Source organism: Scatophagus argus, chromosome 6, assembly GCF_020382885.2.
Source record: "Scatophagus argus isolate fScaArg1 chromosome 6, fScaArg1.pri, whole genome shotgun sequence".
In the NCBI taxonomy this organism is placed as follows: Eukaryota; Metazoa; Chordata; class Actinopteri; family Scatophagidae; genus Scatophagus; species Scatophagus argus.
Genome location: NC_058498.1, coordinates 13,121,468 through 13,133,475, shown reverse-complemented (window position 1 = coordinate 13,133,475; position 12,008 = coordinate 13,121,468). Strand labels below are relative to the sequence as shown.

The window sequence follows — 12,008 nt, the reverse complement described above, 5'->3', positions numbered from 1 at the left end:
GCTGCCTTTTGCCTCCTAGCTAACTGTCATGTACTTATATCATCTGCTGCTGATTAGACCCCGAAACTGCCAAAGTCCCTGTCACTTTTCTGCGACTTTAGAATATTCACAGAATGAAACTGATGCTGTCGAAGCTTAGATTTGATAAGACAAGCCTTCTGAGAATTTATTTCTCTTGGCACTTTGTCCTCTCCTGAAGGCAGGAGTAGATGCAGAAATGGCAGATCTCCCACTGAGTTTGTGTAACTAGCAGCCCTCACAAGCAGATAGGATCAAAGAGCCTCAGACCATATGGAGGTGTGTTTATGTGGCACTCCTTATCTGCCTGGCCTTGAACCCTGATGATATCCTCTCTGCCCGCTAATGCCTCACATCTGCTGATCACCTCACCTTATCCTCAGCCTCTCAGTTCCGTCCTGCCTTAGACTACTTTGTTCTCGGTTCCCTGATTCTCTGTTGTCTCGCTTTGCAGGAAGCACGTGCAGAACGGGATCACCAAGGACAAGCATCTATAACAGGCTCTCCGTCGCCACCACCTGGCACAAGACTCCAAGTACAAGGAAGACACGATGCCCTCCATAGATGGCTCAGGCTCAAAAGGTGGCTGAAAGGAGTGTCACAAATAGAAAAAGAAAGGAAAATAGTAAGTTAGGCTGAAAGTTTTTACTTTTTTTGTTTGTTTTAGAACATTTCATTTCATCATTGTCATTTTGTTTTCAGTTTTATTTTTATTAGAGCACTGTGAATGTTATTTCAGGTGACTTTTTGTCTTATGGTTGCTAACTTTACATTTGATAGGTTGAGTAGAAACAAACCAGTCTGCGTGAGAATTGGACTGTTATTATCACGTGCCACCATCATGGTGGCACCCAGACAAGGGATGGCTTAGACCTGTAGCGGTTCTGTAGAAAGATTTAGACCTACAGCAACCTTTAGCAAACGGATAAACAATAAGGGTGACCTGTGTTTGTCATCAGTGATATATGTTTCCTTACGAAATCCTTTCCCCCTTTATCCATCCTCTGTCCATCCTCTCTGACTCCAGACATGAAGTGAAAAGGTTGAGAAAAAAAAAAAACATGATTCAAAAGGGAAACACTGTGTTGTTGTTAAGAATCGCTCTTGTGAGAGCCTGCCTGGCATTGTCTGGTGCTGTTTCACCGCACGTATCCACTTTCATTTCATTGCGCAAGCCATTGGTGGTGGCTGCACAGCTCTGACCCCCTGCGTCCTGTAGTTTGAAGCGAAAACCCACGTCGGTGTGTGTATGTGCATGTGTTAGGAGTTTCAGGATGAGGGGAGTATGGATGTAGCTGACACTTTTAAACCTGAAATCCTTCGTTCCACAACATCTCACCTCTCAGTTGGATTTCTTTTATTTTTTTTTATCTCTCATACTAACGATCAACAGGTAATGGGAATATTCACTTGACATTCTTGTACAGAAAAGTTTTTTTGTTTGTTTTTTTTTTTTTGTCTTTGTGTTGCAAAGCATCTGTTGCTGCACTGACATGAAGGCATACAAGCTGATTGCTAGTTTAATGACAGCAAATAGCTAGAATTGATTGGGTTTCAGCATCATCCTCATGATTTAATTTGTTGAAACATTATGAATTTGAATAAGATTTATAACCAGTTCGTAGGTGGTGGCGGCTGTTGGGTTCACAGATAATTGGAACAATAGCCCAGAACTTGTGTAAAGATAAAAATCAGTACGATAAAAACATTATGTATGCACACATTATGGTATTCAGGAATGCATGACATTGAATGATTTTGGAAATATGCTATGAAGTTGTCTTACAAATGGTGAAGAGAAAATCCTCTCACTATGTAATCATAATATCTTTATTAATGTCCTAAAATCTTTTGCGAAGCAGCCATGACCACTGAACACACATAATGTTGACACTCATTAAGATGTTGAAAGGCATGAGATCGAAATCTTATTATGTCCCCGAAATCCCACATGATGTCATCTGTAATTCGACCATATTAAATTAAACAGCTGAAAGGGACCTATTTCACCCCAGTGGTTTTCGCTGGAACACACTGGTTTGCTTTGTGTGTGTGCTAGTGGAAACGGCTGCTGCAGAGCTCTATTAAATAAGGGATTTTTCTATTCTTGCCGTCTCGATCAAATTCAAGCTCTTGTTTCGATGAACAGCATGCTTGTGCTGCTGGAGAAGGCACAGCACAGATGTCGTCAGTCTGTCTGTAGGAGAAATGTCTGTCTCCTTTAGTTTATCAGTTTGTCTTCCACAATCAGCTTGTCAACACTTGAGGAAGTTCAAACTGATTTTTAATTTTACATAAAGCTATCACTATTATTGCTATAGATCAGATTATTAATGGTGATTTGTTTTTTGGAATTGCTGCTGTTTTTTTTTCTTGATTTATTGTTGTTGTTTTTTTTCCTCTGAGAGCACTGTTGGTATTCCAGTTGTATTGTTTTGTTTGTTTTTTTTTCTGCTGTGTATGAGTCAGTGATAGTCTGCTCAGTCCAGATGTTTCAAGGGACCAGGGAGAGTCTGTAATCTTCCTCTACATCTGGATTTTGTCTCAGATCTCTTCCTTTTAGTCTGAATGCTGGCTCACAACCATTTTATTATTGTCATTACACACCTGTACTGTAAGTAACATTGTTCATGGGACATGTTGCTGTATGGAATTTATCAGACATTCAGAATCCTGTGGATGACCGGTTTTGCTCGCATTCTGATATAGCGGGAAGTGACCTCCGGGGTCCTTGTTCAACTGTGAGACTAGCTCTTTCATAGTCTGCTGATATTTTTTGTTATATGACGACAGATGGCAGAGGAGTGTAGTTTGTAGTAAACCATCAAAGACTCTTCCCTCAAGTCTGGTATGGTACTGTGTGCAAAAGGTGCACCTTCACCTCTCTCCCACTGGGTCATACTACAAACAGTCCTGAGATGTGATGTGTGAACGTGTAACTGCTACTAGGGGTGGGCGATGGGATGTAAATCAATGAGTTGATACCATTCAGCCAACGGTAATACTGGATTCTCTATTTTTGCCTCTAAAGTTTTGGGTTCTACCAGCTGTGCACTAGATAACGCTTTGTTCACTTTTCAGAAAATCAGTTAAAACATCATGTATATCAGTATCATATGAAGGATTTTATCCATGTTGCCCACCCCTAACTACTACCTAGGAGGGACAAAGCTATCTGAAATTGAAGGGAAAAAAACGTTTGTCTGTCTGTTTGTTTTCCTTGTATGAATTTGGCTGACTCTTATTTAAACTTTGCATACATCATACAGTTTAGGTCACATTTGTTTGAAGTGGTTGGGAACAGGTTGCATGTGAAGCTCACTTCAGTCAGGCAACTCATCTGGACCAGAAATTTGTGAACATGCAGATTTGATGTTTCGATGTCTGCCCATTTGCATTCACCAGTAAACAGCCTCAATAGGCTTGCCGCATCTTGTTTGCATACGTGTAAGAGCAGTGCAGAGGAGATCAGGGAGTGACGGTGAAAAGGTAAAGCAGTATTTGCAAACTAATCAGTAACGCAACAACATTATTGGGGCCACCTCGTTGTGAAGTCTCCAACAGATTTGTGTCATGGCAAGTAGAGTATGAAGTATTTGGTGTCCCGTCACTTTTCATTTGCATATACTAAAACCAGCAGAGAAATTTAGGGAGTGACAATGAAATTGTCAGTGTTTGCAAACTAACTGGTAAAGCAGCAGCATTGATATGGCTTCCTTGTGGAATAGGCTGCAGTGGATTTATGTTGCATGCGAACATGACCTTGTTACTAACATTGTGATCTACATAGAAATTTAGGGAGTAATGACAGGAGAAGCAGTGTTCATGAACTGAGCAGGACAGTTTTAAAGGCTTCAGTGAGTACAGTATGGGACATATTTGGCATTTAGGTTTTGACCTTGGCACTCGTCATTCGCATACATTAAGGTGAGCAGCTACAAAGATCGGGGAGACATTGATGGGACCACTGGATTGCAGATGTTTTTCCCCAAAACGGCTCACACACGGGCTTAGCTCCATCATGACACGAAGTATCTTCACGAGTGGTTTGACTGTGCCAAAAATGTCCACCCAAATCGTGAGTGGGTGTTTGTGGGAGGTGGTGATGAGCAAAGACGAGAACTAGTAGAAGAACTGCGGGCAGAAAAGCCCTGCAGGTATTTCTTATTAATTGCACTGTAATTTATTAGTATTATTTTTATTGTTCATGAGTAGATCAAAATTAGAAAAAGGGAAGGGAGAATTTGGGAATTTTTATGATATCCTGAGAAGAATCAGTAACAAAATATGACCGTGTATTTTACTGATATATTTTTTTTTGGACCCTTGATACATGCTGAAAGTGATACAAATTGCCCCATTTTTTATTTTTTTCAGATTGAATCTGACCACTTGATAGACACGTACTTGCTCTTTTGTAATGCAATTTTAATACCATTCAGCCAATGTTATCATTTCATTTTTTCCCATAAAATAAAACATGTCAGTAAACAACAGACGTGCTTCTTGTGATTTTTTTTTTTCCCCAATTTATTTTTAATCACAACTGATATCATTTTCATTGCAAAGATCAAGTGTTGTGGATGAGGTGAAAACAGAGTTCAGACCAGAGGAGAGTTCATTTCAGTGCACAAATGAAAACGAACTGTTTCAATAAATTAACAATTCATATGAACCCACACAGTATTTCCCTCGTGATGGTAAAATTTAAAAAAAAAAAAAAAAAAAGACAGAAAAAAAGAATCGGTGCGGATGGTGGAGTCACAGGTCATGCAGTAACACATAGAAAATACAAAACAGCAAATGGACACCAGTCACCCACAAGGCAAGATCAGGGAAGAGAAGGGGTCAAGGAAACACTGCAGCATTAATTTTACACTCACCATTATCTCATGAAAGTAATATATTTTGCCCCATCATCCTATGTGTTATTGCCCGTTTTAAGACATCCAGCGTAGAAATACTGCAGTGTTGGCTTGACTGAAATCTTAACAAGGCTTTAAAAATGTCCAAGTCGAATCACAGTATTGCTACAGTTGGCAAAAGGTCAAATTCAGCACGTTTTCTACTGATAAAAAGGAGTAAAAGGGTAAGTTTTATCTTGTCGTGATGTGTTGTACTCTGACATACTTCATACACATGTCCACTGATTAGACAAGACCAAAAAAAGAAACATGTTTTTCTGCAAGTGACCTTTTATAACGTGAGCTGTCAGCTTGAGTGTTCGCAACATGATTTTTTTTTTTTTGTGGTAAATTCAGGATTTAAAAAAAAAAAAAAAAAAAAAGGAAAGACTTGAGTGATAAATATAAGACAAACCAGGTCACTCAGCAACAGAAAACAAACCTACACACTACAAAACAAAATGACACACAAGAAGGAAAAATTCGGTGTGAAATTTACTTTAAATTTCTATATCTATATATAAACAGGAAGTAAGAGGGAGATTAATGCATACAATAATTATTTGGCAAGGATTTTTTTTTTCCCCATTTCACTGAATGTTTCTTCAATAAAAGTCACTACCAGGGCAATGGAATCAGGATCATCTAAACACTACTTCACATTTTACTTCAACAACTTTTCTTATCCGTAAATTGTATTTTTTTTCACCGAGCATTTAACAGGGCAAGTTTAGACTGTAAGTCTGCCTCGTCACAATAATCACGTGCCCACATGTATGCTGAAAGTTACTGGTCCCTGTGACGGTTCCCGGTCTCCGTACTGGTTCTGAAGAGCTCCCTTTACAGCACAACTACACTGCAAGGAATGTAGGGTTGAAATGACGATGAAAAGTCAATTAATCAATCAACCAGCATTTTTCAAAATTTCATACTCTAATTAATTGATTAATAGAATAACTAATCGCCAGATCAGTCGATAATGACAATAATGTTTAGTTGCAGCCCTAAGGAGGTGGAAGACAAACTCCACAGTTCTTTCTACACAAAAATTAATTCTTCAGTTCATCTGAAGCCGAAATGAGGCTTCAGTGGGGTCAGTATGGAGAGAAAAGGACAACTACAGTGACCAATATTTCTTTCAGCGTTTTATGGAAATACGATCATTATGAAAAAAAATGCGTACCTATCCTTTAGCAACAAGCTCAGTGAACACATCTCTCGTCTAAAGAAATTCTGGGCTAAACTCTGTGTGGTCAGTTTCTCCCTGCAGCTGCCTGAGACAACACATGACGTGGGTTTGGCAAGGCGATCACTCGTACAGTATACTGAGAGGAGGAATGAAGAGCGATCAGTGGTACAGCAACATCACTAACTCTCTGACCAATGCTTGATATCCCTCACAAGAGAATAATGAAATATGTCCAATGCAAGGGATCATCGTAAATGAAACACAAGATGTCCGTAGTAACGAAGACAGGGAGAGTGAAAAATGATTCCTGATTAGTCTGGTCCATGAGACCAAATGGATTAAGTTGGCAGCAGGACAGGGTCTGACATCATAGTTTGTGGATCAGGATGAAGGAAATGGAAGTGATTCTGCTGGTTTGAAAACCATCATGGGAACAGCAGCTCGGCAAAGCTTCCGCATCCTTACTGGCTTAAGTTTTTTGATCTGAAGAAAACTGTGGGATGTGGCGTCCAAAAGAAAAAAAAAGAAAAGAAAAAAAATGACGCGTTGCGCGCCTTAGTGGGCCTTCGTCTTGGGTTGGGTGATTCTACGGACAACACTGTACAGCACTCCAAAGTTCTGTGAAAGGACAACAGGACAAGAGGCAGGGTTCATTTCATCTTTTCAGACAAGGTTGACGTACGAAACATCTGCATGCTCACAGTCCTTCTTCAGACATGGAATACTGACAGTGTCAGCCTCAATGAAGTCACTGATTTTGCTTTCAAACACAGCTCTTTCAGAGGAAAAAGAAAAAGGGGCATTGAGATGAAAAATGTCAACATGAGGAAAAAAAAAATATTTCGGATCTCTTACAGGCTGCGTCACTGACTGATTTTAGAACTCGTTAATTTGCGACCACTGTGAGGGCTGAGGACACTTGCCTCCTCTTCTCTCTTCTCGTATAAATGATGTCCTCATTAAAATTTATGATAATGCAATAATAATACCTGAAAGGGCCAAAGCACTTAATAATGACTGAACAGAAGGTCTGCTTTAATCACTACGTCCCCACACAGTGTTCATCAGCTAGTCGCTAAGCATGTCGTTTGCTGCTGACCAGTTTGTATACAGTGGGGGTTTGGGAGCTCTTAAACATGTTACACTGCCAACACGTTTACGTACTGTGGTGTGTGTCTGAAAGGCACTGCAGGTTACTGCATGAACAAAGTGACTTACCTGGATGGCCAAATACATCATCCCCAAGTAGGCTGCAATGCAGACGGCCAGCAACAAGTCAAATATCGCAGGCTTCACTCTGAGAAGTGGAGAGAATCACCAGAGTGAGACACAGAGTTAAGGAGAGAGGAGTGATTATTAAAAGATACACCCACCCACCCACTGCTAGGAGTCATCGTAACGAGATAATCAATGTTATTCGCTTCACCTGTCAGTAGAAACAATGCTATGGCTGATCGGTGTCACCTGACATTAGAACTGTGTTTATCTTTTACTTGTATGAACCAAATTCTGAATTAAAGTGGACTGAGGACTCATTGAAAGCAGACAAGACGTCCTCAGCTCTATAGCGTATCAGAGGAAGCGGAGAAGCTCTTCAAACGTACCTGTAAGCATTCATAGTCTGCTTTAACTGGTCGTAGAATACAAACTCGGGATCCCTGAAGATGACAGAGTTAGAAGCTGTTACTTTGACATCAAGACAAAAAAAACTGGGCAGAACGAACAAAATATCGAGTTTAATTCACACTGACAGACAAAAACACAGGCTGTTGTCAAACTCAAGTCTGAAATTTCTTTTTTTTTTTGTTTTCCTGTAGATGTCCAACCAGTGTCTCCTGCTGCATAATCTGTTCTTTGAACGCCTGTGATGCAGTCGGTGTTAGGGAAGAACTAAAGGGTAGTTCAGCTTGTTTTTAATCTCCACCTCTGGGGACATATTGCACTAAAAAGAACATCCTGAGTCCAAGTGGACATTTGTGCCACATTCTGTCACTGACGGAGTCCCAGTAAAACTGTACATTAATCTTTACCATCTGTCTCGCCTCTTTTCTTTACCTTTTGTCAGCTTTCACGTAGTGTCTCTTGACGTCCTTCAGGTAGTGTCCGAGGTGATACTCCAGAGTGGACACCACGTTGCTATCTTTGTCCACCAGCTGAGCGGCCCGAGGCTGTGCTGTGAGCCAGTCCACCACCGCTGATAACTGCTCTTCTTGAACTTGCTGAAGCGAAGAGACAAGAACTTAATTACAACACAGGTGTGCAGTACAGTAAGCCCACACCAACCTCAGAAGCCACCAGACAGTGTGATGGACAGGACAGAACACAGTACAGGATATATATATATATATATATTTATGCAAATCTCCACAAGTATGCAACACCTGTGACAGTTTAATCTCTCTTATACTTTACAGAGACTTAATTCTGCAACTTAATGCTCAACAGCAAATGCTTTAACCTGTCTTACTGAGGTGGTTTTAAAGGGGTATCTGACTCAAGACTAAGAGCAGTTGAGTTTAGTGACTCACCATTTGTTCAGTGAAGATCTGCAGGTCTCCGGGGGCACCCTGGGTATTACAGCAACAACAAAAAATGTCATATCACAGGCAGAAAAGCAGATGTGTTATCTAGTGTTGGTCTCCATCAGTGCGTTTACCTTCTCGGTGAGGTTGTAAATGACCCTGGCAAGTGCCTCTGCTACCACCTTGGTGTTTCTACTGAGTTTCTTCACATCTACATGAGGCCTGCAAGACACAAGCATACAGTACAGACAGTTAGAGAAGGTGAAAAAAAAAAAAAAACCTGAAAAAAGCAGAAACCCTGAACGACAAGGAAGAAATGATTACAGAGCCTCCATTTCCACACAGGTGGGCTGAAATACAGGAGGAGAGAAGCCTGAGCAAATATCAAATTAACTGACAGGTCAAGTGTGAAATTGCAACAGAGAGCAGATGAATGGTTTACCAACAGACAAAAGGAATGGGGAGACACATGGCTACAGGAACAGAGTAAGATTAAGGAGGGTGAAAAAGAAGACAAAGGTGCTACTGCCTCAGTCAGAAAGGATAAAATCCAAGACCTGCTTGTTCCACATCTGACAAAGGTGCCTAAACACAGTCCTGAATAATGCTAACTATGCACAGGTCATCTGTGGAAGTTGTACCCAGGGACTTGACAGGACAGAGCACAGTGGGTCAGGAGAAATGGAAGGGAAAGGGTCTGTAACAACACTGGCGGCATGAATGAAAATGACCGGCAGCTACAATGGAAAGCATTTGGTGATTCAGAGACTTGCAGTAATGAACCCACCCAGCAGGGGGCTCTCCCGCTCCGTGGCGAGAGGAGGGGGACACTGACCGCACGTCCATGATGCTGGAGCGCTGCGCCAGACGGTGGGAAGGCAGATGGGACAACGTGAAGGCCGGCAGCCGGCGGATCCCGAATCGCTCGTGCTCCCAGGCCAGCATGTCATCAGCCAGGTTGATCTTCTTGTGGACCATCGAGAACTTGACCTCTGGGTACTGACTAGCAACCACCTGAGAGGAAATGACAGGGACAGAAACGAAATCCTACTTTGTAATTTGCATTTGTAAAACCAGATTTGACATTAGAGCTGCCACAATTAGCCGATGAATCGATCAAAAATCTGATTAAAATTGAAAATCAATTAATCATTTCAGTCATTTTTAAAGCAATAATGTGCACTTGCTGGACTCAATTAAAGGTCATGAGATGATTAAAAGAGACCAGTGCATCTGCTGCCATATAAGAGTGTGTTTGGAAGTGTTTTGTGAAGAGGGATTCAGTAACTTAGGGGTGTCTCAAAACCCTGGGCTTCTTACCAACTCCAGCTCCTTGAGCAGAGAATACTGAGGGGTTCCCTCTTTGGGAGGTTTGGACACATGGAGGTGCAGAGAGTCTCCGTTCCCTAGAGTGTCCAGACACAACACAAAGGCCACGTTGTCCTGCAGCAAACTGGAGTCTGTGGAGTAAGGAAATGAAAGGTACAACAAGGAGAGATTCATAACTAAGTTAAGAAATATTCTAGGAGGGTAGGACAAAAAAAGAAACATCACATGTTTAAACACAGTGACAAAAACTAATAATAAACAAACATACAGCACACACTATAACCATATGCATTTACTTTCTTCTGATCTATATTCTGATGCATCAATTGTATTTTTTGACTTTCCAGACGGGTTTGGAAAAAAAATGATCTTGACATTAACCTAATTTTGCATTTGAAAGTTAGCAAAAAAACATAATGAACCAAATTCAGTTGCATGGGTACTTATGTTCCCCTCTGTAAGCATTTCTATCAGAGTATTGAACGTTACCCGTATGGTCCAGATTGTCCTCCAACCAACGTTTGGTGCCCTGGTAGTTAAACTTCCCACCACCAGATACAAAGAACAGCAGGTTGTACCTAAACACACAATATGAATGAGTTACAAAAAAACAAAAAAAAAAAATCACCTGAGGAAAGCTAATGAAGGAGGATGTGTGATACTGGGATGTATATGTACAGACGAGAAGACTACAGCTGATAATGGACATCAAGCAAACGGTGACCTTAAACCTGCACAGAGGAGTTTGAAAGTTTACAGTAAAGTCCATTACTCCCATATGTATCACTCTCTGTGAGAGGCCAATCCTTCCATTCAGGTACTATCAAAAACATTTAGACATAACAATAAGCTTTAATGATATACCGCATTATTGACCGCTCTAAGTGTTTAACGCAGTCAGATGTGATTCTTCCTGCCATTGAGTGCACAGATAACGTTTGATGTAGTTCTCATAAAGCTTTAGGAGAGGAGTCCAACCATAATACACTTTATCTTCTGTTCAGATGGACCACTCAGACCAGTCAATCAATAGTACTTCCACATTTCATCATATATGTGTGTATATCTCTCTCTCTCACACACACACACACACAGAACAAAGCATAGAGTGAGTGTGCAACATCGACATCAATGTGCAAAATCATATGATGCGGTGGTTTTTATGTGGATGTTGGCACCATTACTGACCCAGCATGTGTCCTCTTGTAGGTGTAAAGTTTGGAGAAAAGACGAGCCAGCTCTAGTAACATGGACACTCCACTACCGTTTGAGTCTGCGCCAAACGACAGCCACTGCATACAACAACATACACACAGTCAGGTTATTTTCCTGGCCTGCTCTCTGTTTACTGATGCTGTGTTGGATTATTGTGTTATTTTCATGAACGAGATTACTGAACTTGGAGACATCCTGTCTGAACAGTAATATTTGGAGACTAAAAAAACCAAGGTGTCAGGTTTAACCAAATCCCACATAATAACTGCTGAAAAACATATTTTTCCATGTGCTAAATTTCCTATACATTTTGAAAAGGTTGTGGTTAGAAGAAAAGAAGCAGTGAACATACTGGAGCAACACCAAAAGAGTCGTAGTGAGCAACCACGACTATAGTGGGCAGGTCCTCGCCTCCAACTCCAGCCAGACGACCCTGGTGAACAAATTCAGAGCCATTAGACAAGTTAAATAAAAAAAGGAGGCAAAGCCATAATATCTCAAGTATTAGATTCAGTCAAATCCATGGCACTGTGCGAATTAAACTTGAGGCTTGATGCATGACAGCGCAGAGCTGCAGTGGGTTACAGTCACAGTCCAACTCCCAACCACAGACCTCCAACAAAAACCTCACTCAGACTCCTAATCCCCTGCAGTGTGACTAAACCACTTCTGGTTTTCTCTCAAAGCTCAGATTAGAAAGTCCTGAAGTAAAACTTCACACCTGCTTTGTTTGTGCAGCTTTTCTCATACTGTTTGATCCAATATTATCTTGAAGCAGCAATCAGAGCCATCCAACTCCTTATCGACCAGAAAACAAAGGGACATAAATAC

General features: G+C 41.0%; 2 protein-coding genes across 3 annotated transcripts in view; one reads left to right on the top strand and one right to left on the bottom strand.

The window, feature by feature from the left end:
* The window catches only part of cers1 (ceramide synthase 1), a 26,233-nt gene extending 21,455 nt beyond the window's left edge, over nt 1-4,778 (top strand). Inside the window, exon 7 of the mRNA XM_046392297.1 lies at nt 473-4,778. Coding sequence (XP_046248253.1) covers nt 473-515 — 43 coding nt within the window. The 3' untranslated portion in view covers nt 516-4,778. The remainder of the gene's footprint in view (nt 1-472) is intronic.
* Nucleotides 4,531-12,008, bottom strand: part of ncln (nicalin) — an 11,136-nt gene continuing 3,658 nt past the window's right edge. The window contains exons 5-15 of one of the 2 annotated variants that reach the window (XM_046392296.1): nt 11,530-11,610; nt 11,151-11,254; nt 10,452-10,540; nt 9,954-10,093; nt 9,469-9,647; nt 8,768-8,855; nt 8,640-8,678; nt 8,167-8,330; nt 7,716-7,769; nt 7,330-7,408; nt 4,531-6,729 (exon numbers count right to left, since the gene is read on the bottom strand). In XM_046392296.1, the coding sequence (XP_046248252.1) occupies nt 6,667-6,729; nt 7,330-7,408; nt 7,716-7,769; nt 8,167-8,330; nt 8,640-8,678; nt 8,768-8,855; nt 9,469-9,647; nt 9,954-10,093; nt 10,452-10,540; nt 11,151-11,254; nt 11,530-11,610 (1,080 nt within the window). In that variant the 3' untranslated portion in view covers nt 4,531-6,666. Of the gene's footprint in view, nt 6,730-7,329; nt 7,409-7,715; nt 7,770-8,166; nt 8,331-8,639; nt 8,679-8,767; nt 8,856-9,420; nt 9,648-9,953; nt 10,094-10,451; nt 10,541-11,150; nt 11,255-11,529; nt 11,611-12,008 lie in introns of both variants that reach the window. The other variant, XM_046392295.1, reaches the window with a different exon arrangement.